The sequence below is a fragment of the Ipomoea triloba genome, chromosome 12 (assembly GCF_003576645.1).
Source record: "Ipomoea triloba cultivar NCNSP0323 chromosome 12, ASM357664v1".
In the NCBI taxonomy this organism is placed as follows: Eukaryota; Viridiplantae; Streptophyta; class Magnoliopsida; order Solanales; family Convolvulaceae; genus Ipomoea; species Ipomoea triloba.
Window position 1 is genome coordinate 15,357,679 of NC_044927.1, and position 20,969 is coordinate 15,378,647.

Here is a 20,969-nt window from a genome sequence, read left to right on the forward strand (position 1 = left end):
GGGGGCTATTAGCCTTCTTGGTTTGAGCTAGTCGGGATAATGGTTGAAAGTTTATCTCATCATCCAAACCAACAAAAATGGAGTAATGGACTAGACAATACAGAAGAACAAAGACTTTGATGAAATATGAGCTCCAATATATTAATAATATTAATAGTAAAGCAAAGTTAAAGAGCCTCAAGTCATGCTCAAGACGTATGAATGATGTAAAACTGGCATAACTTAATAAATCTAAACAGAGAAAATAAAATAAAATAAAGTAGAAAGCTTTGTAAGCCCATCAATCATCCACCTGATCTTCATTTGTTGTTTTTTGGTTTTTATGTGTTGTTGTCTCCACATCCTACCCTATAAAAAAACATTCTCAAGCCTGTCTCCACATCCTACCCTATAAAAAAACATTCTCAAGCCTGTGATTCATTCTTTTTAGCTACATTGTTGTCCCCCTCTCTTTCCTCCAATAACCTGCCAACTTCCTCCTCATCACTCTGTAGAGGCTTTTTCTGTGCCTCCTTAGCCTTAAGCGCCTGCAATTTGGAGTGATTGTAGTAGGCCACACCCAAGAAAGCCAAGCCATATCCAAAGAGATTGATAGGGGTGACAGTGTCCTTAATGACAGACCATGAAAAGGCAATCAACAGCCAATCCTTGACCACTCCAGCAACATTCATAGTCAAAGCAGAAGTTTTGCCCACAAGCAAGAAAACAGCAAGGTTGAGAGCAAATGCACATAAAGAATTAGTCCCAAAGACTATGTAATCTAAATGGAAACCGGAATTCTCCTTCAAGACTGGGTACTCAACAATGACCCAAGGCACAATCAAGAAAACCAAGCAACAGGGGGCGACGTAATAAAGGGAAGTGATGGGATTAAGCGTAATACCCTTAGAAGTAAGGAGAATCTGAATCATGACCAATCTGGTGGCCTCAAATGCGATGGCGCCGAGTTGCAGAATAACTCCCCAGGTATCGAATTTGGCTTCGCCGTAAGCGGCAATGGCGACCCCGACCGAAATGGAAACCATATTGACCATGGTCTCGGTGTTGAAAGGATCCTTCTTGAATAGAACCCCGATGGAATAGACGGCGACGGGCATTAGGGCTTTGAGCATCTGAATGAAGGAAACAGAGAGAAAAATGTAAGCGGAATTTGAGAACCAGAGAGAGAGGGAATAGAGGAGGCCAATGGGGACGACGGATTTGAAGTAGAGATCCCAGGACATGGAAACAGGGTCAACGAGCTTGAAGACGCGGACGAGGAGATAGGCCAAGGAGGAGCAGAAGGCCATGTGGATCAAGGTGAGGGAGATCGGGTAAGGCCAGTTGTACATCTTGCGGTCAAGAATGTACTTGTTGTAGATGATGACGGTGAAGGAGAGGAAGATCCAGATGGCGACATATGAGTAGGAGAGAAGGATCTTCTTCAGTACACCCTCGCTCAAAGCTCCTCCTTTTCCCATTACCCAGATCTTGATCCTGATCCTGATCTTCTTCAGCAATGTGGCGTCCAGTTGCAGGAGCGTTACTCTCACTCAGATTGATTCTCTTCTCTAATCTCTAATCTCTAATGCTTGCCTCAACCTGAAATACACAACCAATTCGCTTCAATTAATATATACCCTCACCAACTCACACCATTTTTCATTGTCTTCCTTTTTGGTCACATTATTTCTGTTAATCTAAACCATCTCACGACATTATTACTTATTTTCCTAATCTTTTTCTTTTTGGTACATGCCAATAGTCATACATAGGATCTAATGAATTTCATGACATTATTATATGCATGCCTAGCCTGTTCATCCAATGAATCTCACGAGATTATTATTCATTTTCTTAATTTCCTAATAATTCTATTCATTTTCTTTTTGGTGCATTAGTTATGTGACAATAGTGGAAGGATCTAATGAATTTCACAACATTATTGTTTATTTTGTTGTGAAATAGAATGTATCCTCATGTGAATAGTTAGTTGTATGGTTTCGATTGCAGTTGACAGAGTAATTGGGCAAGCCGCACTAACCCAGATTACAAGCAGGCAAGTGGACTCAGGAATTAAACGGTCACCCGTTACACTTGAGGAGAGGAGTTATTATCAACAGCTCCACTACCACTGAAGGCTCACCATCATTGAACAACCGTTACAAGTCACAAAGAATCGTTGTACCTCAAGTATAAGAGGAGTCCTGTTGTAGAGGAGAGGGGGGACTTGGTTTCTGACAAACAACACCACTATCCTAAAACACTATTGTACTAGAACTATTGTTATTACTTACTCATTGTACTGCTCATTATACTCAAATCAATAATACAAAATACATATCGGTAACAATACTTACCGTCATTGGTGCTCTCATTGAAAGCTGAGGCCAAATCTCAGGCACAGCTCTACATATTACAAAAGAAGGCCGCCCCGGTGCCTTCCATGGCAGGGCATCCGCCTCCTCCAGTGGGGTCTCCTCCCTAAGCGGCGTCGCCACCTCATCCACGACATGGCCTCATCCTTCTCCAGCAACGCCTCCTCATCCACGGCGTCGCCTCCTCCTTCTCCAACGGCGCCTCCTTATCCACGGCGTCGCCTCCTCCTTCTCCAGCGGCGCTTCCTCATCTATGGCGTCCGCCTCCTCATCCACGGCGTCTCCTCCTCCATCTCCAGCGGCGCCTCCTCCTCCTCCAGCGGCATCGCCTCCTCATCCATGGTGTCGCCTCCTTCTTCTCCAGCGGCACCTCCTCATCCACGGTGTCGCCTCCTCAACCTTCTCCAGCAGTGCCTCCTCATCCACAGCGTCGCCTCCTCATCCACGGCGTCGCCTCCTCCTTCTCCAGCGGCACTTCCTCATCCACGGCGTCGACCTCCTCATCTACGGCGTCGCCTACTCATCCACGGTGTCGTCTCCTCCAGCGGCGCCTCCTCAAGTGGCGTCGCCTCCCCAAGCGGCGTCGTCCTCATAAAGTGGCATCCGCCTCCTCAAGTGGCGTTCAAAATTTTTAGTATACCTAGTGGTCATGGTCTGCAGTGACTAATTCTGTACAAATAAAATAAAATAAAAACTCTATTTCCATAGGGACGGCACGAGATCCGATCTCGCTAGCTACCTAACGGGAGGGTGTTTTCAAGGTAAAGCTTAAGGTTTTGTTACGAAAACACACACTCTATTCCCTTAGGCCGCCACGTTGGCCGAGGCCCATGAACCTCGGCCACTTTTTGCCAAGGCCCTTCCTCGGCCGCCACGTTGGTAGAAAAAAACTCTTATTAATCGCGCTTTACACTATTTCTACTCCCTTTGCACTATTACTACTCCCTAGTTGACTCGACTACGCTCGCAAACTGGGGAGTAGGGGGGCTGGTAACAGAGTAATTGGGCAAGCAGCACTAACCCGGATTACAAGCAGGCAAGTGGACTCAGGAGTCAAACGGTCACCCATTACACTTGAGGAGAGGAGTTATTATCAACAGCTCCACTAACATTGAAGGCTCACCATCATTGAACAACCATTACAAGTCACAAAGAGTCGTTACACCTCAAGTATAAGAGGAGCCCTGTTGTAGAGGAGAGGGGGGACTTGGTTTCTGACAGACAACACCACTGTCCTAAAACACTATTGTACTAGAACTATTGTTATTACTTACTCATTGTACTGCTCATTATACTTAGATCAAGAATACAAAATACATATCGGTAACAATACTTACAGTCAGCAGTAAAGTAATAATGTATAGAGAAAGACAAAAAATACTCATCGATCTTTTATTATTCATTCTTTAATTCAATATATACAAGACGCTAATATAACTATAAAACTATTAAGGATGAAGATATATTGCCATAATATAATACCTCTAGTAATATCCACATATATTTATTTACAGCTCATTACTACCAATAATAATCAGTAAAAAAGTTAGCACTAAAAAGGAAAAAGAAAAGATCCATAATTCACTAATTAATACTAATAATGTTAGCCTTAAAAAAGAAAAAATGGAAAAGAAAATGGAATTCAATTAGGGAACGAAATTTACTTAATAGTAAAATAAATACTTATATTTATGCACTATATTAATCATACAAAATTAAAATGCTAATTTTGTTAATTTTAGATGTGATTATTTTAATTATAAATCCATCAATATATATTACAATTACGGAAATTATATTGTAGAATTTGCCTACATACATATTAATAAATATTATTTGTATATACGATGTATTATACAATCATTAAGGAAATGCATCCAATTAGAATTTAAATTTACTAATACAAAAATTAAAATTTACATTTTTTTTAAATATAATTTTCTTAGTTATTATTCATATTGTTGGAATTATAATATATGTGAAATACACTTAGGAATAAATCAAATTAATTATGCAATTATTTTCTATAAATTTATCTAAGTGTGTGCATGATTAATTAGAGACTTTATTAATTATACAAAATTTAAACTTAAATTTTATATGCTATGAAAATAGATACTTAACCAAATATATGAAATTACAACTATATTATTATATTGTACATTTTAAAACATTTATATTTTTAAAATTTTTTTTATTTAAATTCATAATAACATAATTTTGTTCGTGCATCGCACGGGTAAAGCACTAGTTGTCATAATATAATACCTCTAGTAATATCCACATATATTTATTTACAGCTCATGCATCAGTTAAAAACCTCACTAGAAAACCCAATAGGAAAAACCTAGTTGATAAAAATATTACATGAAATATATGTGTTAATGTGTTGCACTAGTTGCCTCATTAAAAAAATTTAATTAAAAAAATAATATCAAAGTTCAATCAAAAGAAAAAGAATACATGGTTGGTTTTCAAGGCCCAATTTTTAGGATTGATATAAGCAAATGTCACTCTCCTCTGAAGGTAATATTCTTCAAAATTTACATGTTTTAATATAATAAAAACTTTTTCAAAAAACAATACATGTGAGAAAGAAATTTGGTGGAATCTTCTGGATTGTCACTAGAGCGTAAACATTCTATATAATAGTCACGTGGCTCTTCTAGAGCTCGTGTGGGTTGATTTCAACACTATATATATGCTTCGCCAAATATTCTTAAACATACCCATTTATCATTTGTGCAACACAAGTTTTATTGTTCTCATTTAGGACATTGGGGGTAATTCATAGCATAACCAGTTTGGAGTGGCTCTTCTAGAGCTCATGTGGGTTGATTTCAACACTATATATATGCTTCGCCAAATATTCTTAAACATACCCATTTATCATTTGTGCAGCACAAGTTTTATTGTTCTCATTTAGGACATTGGGGGTAATTCATAGCATAACCAGTTTGGAACTTGGCATCATTGGGATAAAAAAAAAATAGTCAGTACCCCAAGTAGCCCATCAGAACCATATCTTGGTTTCTCGCATAAATGCCAAACTCTTTGTAACTCAAAGATACTGAAGGATGTATTAAACACTATTACAATATTTCATTGTAGGATGAGCTCTAAAATGTTGCTAGCAATTTCATCGCATATGCAATATCAGGCTTGATGAAATTATAGAACTTCTGGTCCCAATGTAGTGCTCCAACGACAACGAAGTAATAGACTTTTGGTTTTAAGTTATCGTATCCTCATTAGCCTCTTCGTGTCTAAACGGTTCCTTATCTATTTCAAGAGATTATTAGGCAACATGTAGTATGATAAGAACATAATACTTATCTATAAACATCTTCAAGATGTTTTTCAAGATAGGCTAACAGGTGTATTAAACTCCTTCAAGGAGATACTCGATTTGCAAGTGCTGACAATACTTGATTTTTTCAAGTCTTTCATTTCACACTCCATCTTTAGGCATGAGCTAATATCGGCAAGCTCTATATGTGATTCAATAATAATTATGCATAGACTAAAATAATAAATAAGCAAAAAAATAACTCCATTAGCAGTTCTATAATGAACATATAAAGACATTATTTGCATATTCCTTCTTCAGAAAGAAAACACTAAGTCAATTGTTGACTATTCCAAAACACATAAAATCTTCAATGAGGTGTTTGGTAGGATGGAATTGTAATTTCACTCCTATCAAATTTCATGGAATTACAATTCCATGGTTTGGTGGGAGGGAATTGCAATTCCATCCAACCATGGAATTGCAATTCCACACTTCGTGAAATTGTAATTTCATGGTAATGACTATTTTATCATTCTTATTATTATTATACAAGGATATTTTAGTCTGTATTCACTGCTTCCCTTTCAATCCTCAATCATTATTTTCAAGTCTACCAAACAATGTAATTTAAATTCTCACTTTATTCTTTTCCCACTGAATTATAATTATTTTTCTCCCCAATTTCCTCCTCCCAACCAAACACTTAAATTGTCAATTAGTTCTTTTCCCTCAAAAGGTTAAATCCTCAACCCCAAGGGTCCCACACTTTCTCTCACCAACAAAATGATATTTGAATACACATACCATATGGGATAATGTTAATAGTAACTCAATGGAAATGTGGAGTTCATTTAGTTATTTGAATGTTTCTGTACTCCTTAACATTTGAATAGCAAAGTAACAACAGATTAACAGCAACAACACTTGAGTAAAATTAGCTAGTACTCCCTAACATTTGAATAGCAAAGTAACAACAAATTAACAGCAACAGCACTCGAGTAAAATTAGCTAGTTTCAAGAGCAGAGACTCTACAAACATGACAAGATTAATATTCAAATATTATTTTGTCTTGCATGTTAAAAAATTGGTTTCTACCAGTTTCTCATGTAATGGTTAATTAGAATATACTATTCAATTTTCCCATTTGGTTGTTGCTTATTCCACATAAAACGCAGAAAGATTGTCTCGAAATTACAACTTACAAAATGAAGGAAACACATAAATACAAAAATGAAACATCATCTGATAAACATTTGTCGTCCAAGCAGGGTAGATTACCAGAGAAAGATTGTGAGGTTGCATGCTTGTATCACTATGTGCCTGCGTCTCATACTCTTAGCTTTGTAGATTTCGGCATTGTTGTGCGACAGATTTCTGCGTTGATGCGCAGCGAGACTGGGGAAGGATGGGTAAATTCCAACTCTACAAGTCTACAACTAACCCTGAGCTTTAAAAAAAACATATAGATGAGAAGGACTTTAGCTGATACATATGCATAGGGAAACTTCTAATTTTGTAATCTTTCATAACAGTTTGATAATTAAATTTGATCATGTAACGATGATGACTGGTTTTAAATGTGTAAAAATTTGTGATAACCAAGAAATTTTTAACCCCATACACTCTCCCTTCTTTAAACCAATTAAGGAACTTTTCAACATGTTCTTTAGGAATATGAGCATGAAGGAATGTTCCCTGTAAAATGCTGAAGTTTAGTAAAAAAAAAACATTATAAATATAACAATATTGATTACATTATAATAAATCTTAATTCTTATTTAAATCTTACCTCTTGATCACGGAAGACAACTTCTATAAACTTGATTAAAGAAGAACTTTTTCGTTCAGGAACTTCATATTCTCTAGGCATATTGCACTTCTGATGTTCATCGGAGAGATTTCACGTGCAACGATGTACAATGGATACATTCTTTGTGTTTTTTTATATTGGCAGCCGTTTTTTCTAGTTGTTTTTACGATTGGCACTTCTTTAATGAATATATAAAGACATATTATTTGCATATTCCTTCTTCAGGAAGGAAACACTAAGTCAATTGTTGACTATTCCAAGACGCATAAAATCTTTAATGCGGTGTTTGGTAGGATGAAATTGTAATTCCATTCCTACCAAATTTCATGGAATTACAATTCCATGGTTTGGCACGAAATTGCAATTCCCTCCACAAAGTGTGGAATTGTAATTCCATGGTAATGACTATTTTATCCTTCTCTTATTATTATATTATTATTATACAATGATATTTTAGTCTTTATTATTTGCTTCCCTTTCAATCCCCAATCATTATATTCATGTCTATCAAACAATGCAATTAAAATTCTCACTTTATTCTTTTTCCATCGAATTATAATTATTTTCTTCCCTAATTCCCTCATCCCAACCAAACACTTAAATTTTCAATTAGCCTTTTTCTCCCAAAGGGTTAAATCCCCAACCTCAACAGTCCCCACACCTCCTCCCAACCAACAGAATGATATTTGAATACTCATACATGATAATGTAAATAGTAACTCAATGGAAATGTGGATTTCATTTTGTTATTTGAATGTTTCGGTACTCCATAACATTTGAATAGCAAAGTAACAACAAATAAACAGCAACAACACTTAAGTAAAATTAGCTGGTTTCAAGAGAAGAGACTCTACAAAGTTGACAAATTTAATATTCAAATATCATTCTGTCTTGCATGTTAAAAAAATAGTTTCTGCCAGTTTCTCATGTAATAATTAATTAGAATATACTATTCAATTTCCTCATTTGGTCGTTGTTTATTCCACATAAAACGCAGAAAGATTGTCTCGAAATTACAACTTACAAAATGAAGGAAACACACAATTACAAAAATGAAACATCAATTGATAAACACTTGTCGTCACAGTAGGGTAGATTACCAGAGAAAGATTGTGAGGTGCATGCTTATATCACTATGTGCCTGCGTCTACAAGTCTACAACTAACCCAGAGCTTTAAAAAAACAGAGAGATGAGAAGGATTTGAGCGGATACATATGCATAAGGAAACTTTTATTCTTGTAATCTTTCACAACAGTTTGATAATTAAATTTGATATGTAACGATGAGGACTGGTTTTAAATGTGTAAAAAATTGTGATAACCAAGAAATTTTTAACCCCATACACTCTCCCTTCTTTAAATCGATTAAGGAACTTTTCAACATGTTCTTTAGGAATATGAGCATGAAGGAATGCTCCCTCGAAAATGCTGAAGTTTAATAAAAAAAAATAGTATAAATATAACAATACTGATTACATTCTAATAAATCTTAATTCTTATTTAAATCTTACCTCTTGATCATAGAATAAAACTTCTATAAACTTGATTGATGAAGAACCTTTTCGTTCAGGAACTTCATATTCTCTAACAAAGCGTAGGCGTATTGCACTTCTAGTGTTCATCGGAGAGAGTTCACGTGCAACGATGTACAATGGATACATTCTCTGTGTTTTTATATTGGCAGCCGTTCTTTCTGGTTGTTTTTACGATTGGTAGAAGACAAAGTTGTTAGAAAATTCATACAAGCGCAACGGAAGCATCAATTGCCTTTTCTAAGATTCTATGTAAAAGAGGAAGTTAGAAAGTTTTTACCCTTAGAAGCGTGCTTTGACATATGCAATTCCACAAATCATCCAATTGTACGGCCTTTAGTCCGTCCACCGGCCAGGCAGGCGAGAACTCCCAAAGATTTTATGTAAAAACTCTTTTCTGGCTAATATCTCTTTCTCACTTCTATGCTTTAAGAAAAGGGTAAGGCTTATATATATATATATATATATATATAGCCTGGTTTGGGCCTAAAGGTGCTAGCCTTTAAAAATCCAAAACTACCCAATATAAAATTAATTTATTAATCAGTTATTAATGTATTAATTCTATATTGATAACTCTTTATCAATTTCTTATAAAGTTCTTAGCATTACCTGAAACCACTTTTTTTTCACCAATTACCTGAGCAACAGGTCAAATTGCATCAGCATTACCACAAACCATTAAGGTGTGACTTTTTAGGTTCATAGTCAAATTAGCAACGAGTAATATTTTTTTTTGAAAGAGCAATGAGTAATATTTAATAACTTATTATTAAATAACTCGTAAATCATGAGTTACACCTAGCAGTATGTCATGACTACCTAGTCGACAATTAAATATATTTATATATATTATAATGAACATTTCCGTTACAAATTCCATGCAACATTCCTTCCACACAACACTTGTTCCAAACCAGGTAAAGGTCATGGTTAAACTTGGTCAAACCCATAAACCTAGTCAATCTGTCTATTCAATATTCTTAACCTGAAGTCCAATGATTTAGTGTGTTTTGTGTACGGTCTTAAATCAAAGATGATTGGGGCTAACCCCGGGTTTTGTCGGTCTCTAAGGAGGTCAAATTGAAAGTATTGACAAGTCTTTAATCAATAGAATATGTAGCATTTTCCTCATTCGCCATTGTCACGAAAGAATCAAAGAATTTGAATGAATGAATGAATGTTGTAGTAACCAATTACAAAGAATATTGTTTGAAATCAAATAAGTGAAATCTAGAAAATGAATTGCTAGTGAGCATGATGCATCATAGTGTGTCTATGGTTTAGGAGGATTGCATTACAAAGTTGGTTATTCCCGGGAATGCTTTGCCAAAACCGTTCACTAAATTGTAATGTCACTAATGTGTGCAGTTTACTTGTGTACACTAATTTTAGAATTTAGATTTTAGTGCTTCACTAGTAACTAGTTTAAGGTTTAGTTTTTAATTATATATACTTGAAATTTTCAAAGTTTTCTTTATCTTATTTTTATTTTGCATAATCCGAACATTAATCGAATATCCAACTAATTCGCCCGAAACCAAAATCACCAAAAATCGAAAGATTTAATACATAATAAGCCAAGATCAGTTTTAATATCACCAAACCAAAATATGTGCGGTTTAATCAACCATACACCCGAACGCCCGCTGCACAGTCCTACGCTAGAAGTCAAAGGCGAGGTCGGGAGAAGGGAATTAGTGTCTCATGCTCTTAGATACGTATTAGTAGAGTTTTTAATTGATCAATTTTTTTAAAGCAATAATAATAATAATAATAATAATAATAATAAACAACCCAGGTCGAACCCGGGTTTTAGTACCAAGTTAGATGTCCAAGACGCTTGGACGACACCCGAGCTCGCCTCATCCATTTTAGGCGAGGCGAGCTTGATAGGCGACTGGTCTAAACGCCTTAACAACACTGAATTTCACATTACGCCTTAACAACACTGAATTACACATTATTTGTAACATGAATTTTAGACCTTCACTACATATCTTTATCATATGGAAAAGGAGGAGGGATGGGAGTGGGTAAACTGTGAAGAAAAACAGACATGAAATTATATAATTAGAATTTATGTGGAATACTATTTTTAGATAATTCAACCTGTTGAGATTTTCTACGTAGGTTGATGCAGATCTTCATGGAAAACTTGATGAGGGATCTGCTAGCCTGATATTTGATACTACACCATCAAAAGTCGTATCTCATTAGCCAATCCAATCAGCGCTGCCTCACATTAGTACTCCTTCAACATTGTTAATGGCCTTCTTAGCAATCTTGAATTTACCTGCTAGAGACTTGTGACCATTTGCAACATATTCTCGTACAAAGATGACAATCCCGTTACAAAGGGACTCATGCTCTGGCAAAGCAATTCGAGTAAAAATGTTCCATACAAGTTTATCTGGGAACTCAAAGATGGCTTCGAAAAGCATCCGGAAATGCATAATCCTTTTTGGAGTTAATTGTGTGACATCACCTAGATCAACCACCTTTAAGACCGAAAGGGAAAGAGTATAAGATGCGAGCATCTCTGCAACGAATTTTGAGAGGTGCATTGATCTCATCAGTTCCATCGACTCCACTTCCTTGAAATGGTCCCAAAGGCAATACTGCATAACAACAAAAGGATAGATATGCAGGATGGGATGAATACAACAACTTCCACATCAAATACATACTTAACTCTTGTTCTTCCCATACCTGCAGAGTGAACTTATGGTTCTTATCGTGGCTGCATAACTTAGATGTTAGTGCACAATAATACTTATTAAATACTTTCTCCTGTAAGCAACATTCTAACAGAACTCGCATTATCTCCCTATCCTGCACAACGGAATAATATGTTGAGAAGCTAAATCAGGTTGGTTGCTAAATAACTGTAAATGGGATGGGATGGGATGAGATGATCAAGTGGAGGAATCCTGACCTGCTTCCCAGGCAAGTCCAATCTTAGAAGCTTCTCAAATGCATCAATGTAGTCCTCACCGCTCATTATTACACAGAAAATTGCTCTCCTCACATCTGTGTTCATCCTCTGTGTGGCAGCAAGCTGGAGCATTTTTTGAGTCTCAACGACCTCCATGTCAATTGTGTTTGCAACCTCCCTAATATTGTTTTGATTAGAATTCACATTGAAATCCCCACACAACCACCACTGACCTCTCTTATCTGGATCAAGAAGCTTGCTCCACCTTAATCCTCGAAGTAGAATATCATCCACTCTGAGCTGTAATCAAAAGAAAAATTAAGATAGGGAGGGATTTAACAAGTAGAAATCATTACAGATACACAGATAGACTTCTGTGGTAAGAGAACACAATATGATTTGGCAAAAGGAATTACAACTGTCACTACATCAAACTTCAGTTGATAGTGTCAAGCTGCTTAACTTGTGTTTCTCCAAATAAAAAGGTTTGTTCAGAACATGTAAGATAATCCAATTAAGATTCAATGCATACTTAAGCAAGTGGTAGAAAACATAGAAATGATTATCACCTTAATGTCACTGTAAAGCAGGAAACATAATGAGAAAATGAGTTTTGGTTGTGGCAAAGTTCCACAAAATGGCATAACCATAATTGTAAATGAAGCTAGCTTTCTCTAAGAGTGTTTACATGTCTACCCAAGATAAAGAGGATGGTAGAAACGTTAACCACATACAAAATGATGGCAGCACTAAATACCTTTCCGGCATCACATCTACCAAGCAATGATTAAGCTAGATATTGGATATTAAACAAAATACTCAGTCATCATTTATGTGAACAAAAAGATTTCATGCATCGCAAAGCTGGTGCTTAACTGGATAGCATATATAGCATTATAGCATACTTTATGAATAACTGATATAACAATAGATGCACACCTTCTGTAGCCATTTTTTTATTCGGGTAAGCTGCATGGTTTCCTCCTTGGGCCTCTTCTTATTGTTTTTTATATCACATATTGTCTCAAGCATGAACTCCATCTGCAGCAACACAATTAAATATATATACTCAGATAAATACATAGAAAAAATATGTCTTACAAAGAAAGACAACATAATGGTAGTATAATAAGAGCAGATTGCAAGTATACCCTTTTGCTGTCAAGACTGGATTGTGCATCTCTAGATAAGGTCTTCAATTCATTAACCCTGTTCTGAATGCTAATTATAAAATTCTTCATACCAACAGGATCATCACCTCTCAATTTCATACCACAAGCTGTTCAGTCACCCACCAAAAAGGATAAAAAAAAAAAACTGAGAACTGTTTCCATACCAAATAGCCTATTAGTGGAAAATTTTTGCTAGAGATAACTGTTTTCAACAAATTGAATAAACAATAAAAAAGATATAAATATATAATTTGAGTAACACTACCCTAATAATAATAATACAGAGTAAATAATAATAATAATAATAATAATAATAATAATAATAATAATAATAATAATAATAATAATAATAAGACTTACATTGTAAGACTGCCAAAATTGTAGAAACATCAGCTTCTGTCAGTCTCTTACTCAGAATTACCAAGAAGTCATACATTAAGTCACTGCAAAGCATAATAAGTAGCTTCAAACAGTGGTCAAATAGCCAAGATAAGAAAATATTATAACCAAACTAAATCATAGATAAGTCGATGAAAATCAAGCATCGATTACATTTCTGAACAATACATAACATGCTAAAAGGTTGGTTTAATTTGCATGCGCATGGGGTTCTACTAAAGAAAGGTTGTCATACATCTTTGTTGGTTTGTACATTAGAGTAATAACAAGCACAATGAAACATGAGTAAGCCAATCCACTAGAAAGCAACAAAAATAGCGTAAAAGTAAATATGTGACTTGCAGGATTCTAGGCTCCCCTTCTATATACCTGTAAATGGAAGAAAAGAGCATTCAAAATTTTCACTCACCTAGAGAAAACGCCAAATGTGTACAAATATGAAAATAGAAGAGTCAGATTCCGCAATGACATAGTGTCTTCTTTCAGGTACTCATCCTATATACAAAGAACACCACAAAAGAAGAACAGATAAGAGTTTAAAAGTGCTTATAGGTTATACACACACACTGGAATTTTTGTTGTTTAACAAACAATTTATAATTTAAAAAAAAAATACTCCGTAATAAATAAATAAAAGTCTTGAATACTTGTTGACATGTCATGCACCTCAAAATTTCTTGCCAGAGAAGCTAGAAGCTTGGCACTGAAGTCAATACCAACTAAGCTAGCCATGCCAGCAACAAAAGATGCAAATACTGCTGCATATCTGTCAACATCAGGAAACAATGGCAAATGTAAAATAAAAAAGGTGCAATAATGTTAAAAAGAAAGGGAATAAAACATGATTTAATAGCAGGATTGCACCCACAAAAAGGAACATTGAGATATTGAGGTTCCTAAAGAATACAGAGATATCAAACAAACAATGGCAAATGTAAAATAAAAAAGGTGCAATAATGTTAAAAAGAAAAGGAATAAAACATGATTTAATAGCAGGATTGCACCCACAAAAAGGAACATTGAGATATTGAGGTTCCTAAAGAATACAGAGATATCAAACAACTATGCAATCCATGGACAAACTTAACTAATTGTAGTTACTATAATTGTCCATAAGCATTATGCACTAGCTAATGCTAATGTTGGTGATACAAATCACAATGGATTCATCCTACTATTTATTAGGAAACTTTATACATTAAATTGGCCAATGATTGCATGTCAAAGTCCTCCCATTTTTTACTTCAACAGTTTAGAACACAAAAGATGGAAAGAGTTTTCACATATAAGGGCCCTGGTTCTGCATTTATCAAAATATTGTCCTCTATTAAGAAAGAATAAACTACATGAAAATCAACCTGATATTTTTTGCATGAAGAATAAGATAGGAAAGATATGCAACCAGATAGACAAGCTACATCATGAAAATTTTGAAAAAACCACAAAGAGTTGCATTCTTAACTGTTCATTGCCACGTGGACCTCCGGAACATGATGCCAAAACCTCTTCAATTATAATTAATGAACGAAGACTGCAATCAACTGTCTGCAAGTTCAAGAGACAAGGGAGTTCAGGTACAAATTTGAATTTCCCGTGAATGCTGAAAGACCAATCTACACAGAAGACATGAGCTAAGTTCAAGACATAGAAAAGCTTTGAAGTATTCTATACTATTAAAATGAATGTCAGTTCGGGAAAACACCAATACTGAAAGGACATATACAGAGAATGATAATTGTGTTTAGCTCTCATAAATGATTGCATGAGTAAATGACAGGTCAGAAAAATCATCTTGTAACACTTGGATACCACTAAAACCGAAGGAAATACCTGGACAGGGCCTGTGTAATCTATCAGTACTGGAAAAAATCAACCATTTTTATCCTGCCTAACAATACATTTGCAGGAAAGGTCTGTTGGAACTCTAATACATTAAAAAATTCTTTTTAGCCAATCATAAACTAAATATGTCCGTATACACACACAGATCTCATCTTATAATAGAACTACATTTTAAATGAGACCATCATTTAGAGGCATGAGGTGCAACTCTTTTTGATTAATGCCACATACCATCACACTTTTCCAACATCCATGCACTCCAAAATACACTACTACCTTACTTTCGGGGCACACATAATAAATTAGCAATTTTTACTCTCAATTCTAATAAAGACAATATATTCTTTTGCCTAAATTTAGTGCCAAGTCAATTGTGTGGAGGGTTTAGTAACTTACATGGAAGATTGTAGACATATCACCAGTGATTGATTCCACATTAGATTCAGAGAGCCTATTCAAAAGACCTAGAAAAAGTTGAGTTAGGGCACCAGAAACCAGAATAACAGGAACAAACATGTATTGTGCAAAATACCGAAACAGTTCCTAAGACCCCATACCTCGGACTCGTCTACGAATTTGAGCATGGTGCTGTGATTCATTTCCCATATGAGATCTCAAGTGTGGGGCAATATATTTTGTATTTCCTCCAAATGCAGATTGAGCAGAAAGAAGTTTTCCCAGTCCCACCTCAATACCTGAAGATGTTGCTGGGTAAGATGTTCTAAGTGCTTTATCAGTTGTCTTTACAGACACCTGATCCTGATCTTGCTCTCCTTCTATGACTTGCTTTTGCTTGACTGACTTCAAGCTTTTAGATTTTCTATGCAATGTTTCATCCAAAACCTTTCGAGGACCTTGGAGTTTTTCACCCTCAAACAATTCAAGAGCAGAAGGAATGCCATCAAATAACGTATTAATACCATCATCATCTCGATTTAATTTTCCTCCCTTAATCTTGAGCTTCTTCGCAAGCTTTTTCTCCAAAGCAAGATCCTCCTCAGCTGAAATTGTGTCATTTTCCAATTCAAGGTACTTTTCAAATTTTGTTTTTTTCTTTTTTGGCTTATCCAATTCTTTTAACCCGTCAAATTCCTCTATATGATTATAGTCATCGCAGCAGCTAGCAGATATAGAATCAGATTTTCTAACCCTTTTATCAACTACTTCACCCACTACATTCACATCCACATCCACTAATTTCTTCTTCGTGTAAGTGTGACTCTTTTTACCCTTTGGAAATTCTTGTACTTCACCAACAGAGTTAAGAACAAACGGAATTCCTTCAAGTAACATATTAATATCATCACCACTCAGTTTCCCATCCTTGACTCTGAGTTTCTTTGCAAGTTTCCTTTCCAGTCTCATATCATCCTCTGCAGAATTAACCCTTCCTGTCATCTCCATTTCCAGATATTCATTGAACGTTGTGTTTGAACTTAAGTCACATTTCCTTTTCAAATTGTTTGTCTTAGCTTCTGTGTTTTCCACTACTGGAGAAAGCTCAATGTTATGTTCTGCTTCACTATCAGAATCCTTGCACATAGCCTCACTACTTTTTGGGCCTACAATCCCCTGCTGTATTTTTGCATGCTTTGACTTCAAAACTGGCAATGATTTCTGCATTTTATTGATGTAGGAATAAAAGAACAAAATCAATATTTGCAATCTGTGAAAAAAATTATTTAAGAAACTGCTAGAAAATGATCCTGCATAACCCAATGAGTTTCTCCAAACCAGCCTAAAGGACTCTCATGCTATTCCAATAAGCATCTTACATGATGATGTTGAAGCCATGAATCAAACTTCTTCTTGTTCTTCGCTAAACGAGCTTCCTTCCTGCGATCTCTTCTAGATCTATTATCTTCATCTGCTAGAAAAAGGATACAAAAAGGTTTTTTTTTTTAATTTAAAAAAAAAAAAAAAAAGATCAATGAGAAGCCAAAAATGCTATGAAGTAGTTGTTTTTATTTCTTTTATAGGCAGTAAATTAATTGGGAAATCCAAGAAAACCTTACCCATTATCTAGTATCTACTCAGCAATGAATATCAGCTGCCAAAAATCACATAACATAAAGGCCAAAATTAATTAAGAAAACCAGAAATATGAAGATTATCTGAAAAATGTGACTTGTTAAAAAGACATAAAATTGGGTTACTCCAATTTAGTGCTTAATGTTTAAGCTTGAACTAACATAATCCTTACTTGTGCATATCTGAAACACAATTAGTCCACAAACTAACAACCAGACATGTATAATATAATATATTATACATAACTACACATTGACAGAATTTGCAAGCAAACAACTACATACAAGCTTTGAGGGAGGTGGGCTTAGTCTGATGTCCTGAGGCCAAGAGTAGTCGCGGCTGGCAACCCTAGCCCACCCCACGAGAGTTGGCGAGGCCCACATTTTTTTATTTTTTTATTTTTTGAATTCATGTGAAATTAAGTAAATAACTTTAAAAATGACAGTAAAAATATTAACATTGCAAATTTGCAATTAGACTTTAAAGCCTAATGGCCTGTTTGGTTGACATGAAAGGAATTTAAATTACAACATAATTCAATGCATTCTTCAATTACGGTGTTTGGTTGGAGGGAATTGCAATTCCACCGAATTGCAATTCCCTCCATTTGATGAATTCTAATTCATAGCCACCCCCCTATGAATTCTAATTCAGTGCCGAATTGGAGGAAAAAGCTATTGTCAAGACATTTTTGCCCTTCTATCAATGGACATCCTCATCACTATCATTCACTCATTCTCATCTGCTGGCAATTGTTCTTTATATTTTTCTTTCAATTTTGCATTATATTATCCAGTTTTCTATTGCTTCTTTGTTCATTTGTTTTCTTTGTTTTATGTATGTTATCGCTGCTGCTTCTGTAGTAGTAATAATAACAATAATAATAACAGTAATAATAATAATAATAATAATAATAATTATTATTATTATTATTATTATTACTATTATTATTATTATTATTATTATTGCGTATTACTACTACAACATAAGGGCATTTTAGTCATTATGTTACTTCTTACCTTTCAATTTCAATTCCCTGTACTCCTATTTCTGCATACCAAACACTGTAATTTCAATTCCTACTTTATTCATTGAATTGCAATTCCACCGAATTACAATTCTTTCCCCCCTCCCCTAATTCCTTCCTCCCAACCAAACGCCCTGTAACAATAAGTCAATAATATGACATATTCACATATGAAAATATATATATATATATATATATATATATATATATATATATATATATATATATATATATATATATATATATATATATATTAGTGAATGCAATAACAAATAGGAATACACAAGAAATTATAATATTACACTAACAAAGTAACAATTACACAATATGGCTACACTTACTGCAATTCTCCCATTCTCTTTTCAAAATTGAAGAATTGTACAAGCTTTACTTTCTTGAGTTTCTATTTCTCCAAAAAAATTAAAAATTTCCCCGAGTAAATATGTTCAAGTGATCAGCACCAAATCATTGGCAAGAATGAATTCTAAGAACCAAGTCCAGAAATTATGAAGAGTATTATATTTTTAATGATAAAAAATGCAGGAAATTCTACAAGTAAAGGCTCTGTAAAAGCAAGGACACATTACAGTCATCTAACAGACCCAGGCCTATTAATTGTAGGACAGAGGGTTTACCTGCGGAGCTGTGGACGGAGGCCGGAGAGCAGACGGATGCCGGCTGGCGGAGTGGCGGCAGCGGCCTGCGAAGTGCGAACGTCGAACAGATGCCGGGTTAGGTCGGACTGGATGGATGGGGCTAGCGGAGTGGAGGCTGCGGCTGGAATCATTTACTTGCTGTGGAGGGTAAAAAACATGGTTTCCAAACGGGGAGGGAATTGGTTAGTTCTCCAATCAGGGAAAAAGAGCTTGGGGTTAGGCTTGACTTTTCTTTCACGAGATTCTTAGTTATTTAAAAAAAAAACTAATTTTTTCTATGCCCGATGCGCAAAAACATATGCCCAACATATAATGTTTAGAAATATTATTATCATTAAAGAATATAAGAAAAGATATTGTAGATGCATGTGTATGGTAAAGTTAATGAAAAAAATAACGGAAGTTATAACGATAAGAATANATGCATTCTTCAATTACGGTGTTTGGTTGGAGGGAATTGCAATTCCACCGAATTGCAATTCCCTCCATTTGATGAATTCTAATTCATAGCCACCCCCCTATGAATTCTAATTCAGTGCCGAATTGGAGGAAAAAGCTATTGTCAAGACATTTTTGCCCTTCTATCAATGGACATCCTCATCACTATCATTCACTCATTCTCATCTGCTGGCAATTGTTCTTTATATTTTTCTTTCAATTTTGCATTATATTATCCAGTTTTCTATTGCTTCTTTGTTCATTTGTTTTCTTTGTTTTATGTATGTTATCGCTGCTGCTTCTGTAGTAGTAATAATAACAATAATAATAACAGTAATAATAATAATAATAATAATAATAATTATTATTATTATTATTATTATTACTATTATTATTATTATTATTATTATTGCGTATTACTACTACAACATAAGGGCATTTTAGTCATTATGTTACTTCTTACCTTTCAATTTCAATTCCCTGTACTCCTATTTCTGCATACCAAACACTGTAATTTCAATTCCTACTTTATTCATTGAATTGCAATTCCACCGAATTACAATTCTTTCCCCCCTCCCCTAATTCCTTCCTCCCAACCAAACGCCCTGTAACAATAAGTCAATAATATGACATATTCACATATGAAAATTAACATATAAATATATATATATATATATATATATATATATATATATATATATATATATATATATATATATATATATATATATATATATTAGTGAATGCAATAACAAATAGGAATACACAAGAAATTATAATATTACACTAACAAAGTAACAATTACACAATATGGCTACACTTACTGCAATTCTCCCATTCTCTTTTCAAAATTGAAGAATTGTACAAGCTTTACTTTCTTGAGTTTCTATTTCTCCAAAAAAATTAAAAATTTCCCCGAGTAAATATGTTCAAGTGATCAGCACCAAATCATTGGCAAGAATGAATTCTAAGAACCAAGTCCAGAAATTATGAAGAGTATTATATTTTTAATGATAAAAAATGCAGGAAATTCTACAAGTAAAGGCTCTGTAAAAGCAAGGACACATTACAGTCATCTAACAGACCCAGGCCTATTAATTGTAGGACAGAGGGTTTACCTGCGGAGCTGTGGACGGAGGCCGGAGAGCAGACGGATGCCGGCTGGCGGAGTGGCGGCAGCGGCCTGCGAAGTGCGAACGTCGAACAGATGCCGGGTTAGGTCGGACTGGATGGATGGGGCTAGCGGAGTGGAGGCTGCGGCTGGAATCATTTACTTGCTGTGGAGGGTAAAAAACATGGTTTCCAAACGGGGAGGGAATTGGTTAGTTCTCCAATCAGGGAAAAAGAGCTTGGGGTTAGGCTTGACTTTTCTTTCACGAGATTCTTAGTTATTTAAAAAAAAAACTAATTTTTTCTATGCCCGATGCGCAAAAACATATGCCCAACATATAATGTTTAGAAATATTATTATCAT

The 20,969-nt window shown here is 35.0% G+C and overlaps 2 protein-coding genes across 6 annotated transcripts; both read right to left on the reverse strand.

Moving 5' to 3' along the window:
- Window positions 1–404: 404 nt before the first annotated feature.
- LOC115999431 (probable sugar phosphate/phosphate translocator At4g32390) lies at window positions 405–1,460 on the reverse strand. The gene has a single exon (XM_031239281.1). The coding sequence runs from the start codon at window positions 1,458–1,460 to the stop codon at window positions 405–407; it is 1,056 nt and encodes a 351-aa protein (XP_031095141.1).
- Window positions 1,461–10,898: 9,438 nt separating this feature from the next.
- On the reverse strand, window positions 10,899–20,633 carry LOC115998578 (nucleolar MIF4G domain-containing protein 1-like). 5 transcript variants are annotated; one of them, XM_031238177.1, is made up of 14 exons: window positions 20,614–20,633; window positions 17,359–17,393; window positions 17,119–17,210; window positions 15,901–16,960; window positions 15,740–15,807; window positions 14,964–15,046; window positions 14,168–14,267; window positions 13,911–13,996; window positions 13,463–13,545; window positions 13,082–13,209; window positions 12,870–12,971; window positions 11,931–12,230; window positions 11,705–11,827; window positions 10,899–11,613 (listed from the first exon to the last, which is right to left on the reverse strand). In XM_031238177.1, the coding sequence occupies exons 2-14, from the start codon at window positions 17,360–17,362 to the stop codon at window positions 11,233–11,235; spliced, it is 2,610 nt and encodes an 869-aa protein (XP_031094037.1). In that variant the 5' UTR covers window positions 17,363–17,393; window positions 20,614–20,633; the 3' UTR covers window positions 10,899–11,232. The 5 variants fall into 5 exon arrangements, with proteins under 5 accessions (XP_031094037.1, XP_031094036.1, XP_031094034.1 ...); XM_031238176.1 differs by lacking the exon at window positions 20,614–20,633 and adding an exon at window positions 19,037–19,257; XM_031238174.1 differs by lacking the exon at window positions 20,614–20,633 and adding an exon at window positions 19,037–19,257 and having other exon boundaries at window positions 17,119–17,213.
- Between the last annotated feature and the right edge of the window lie 336 nt (window positions 20,634–20,969).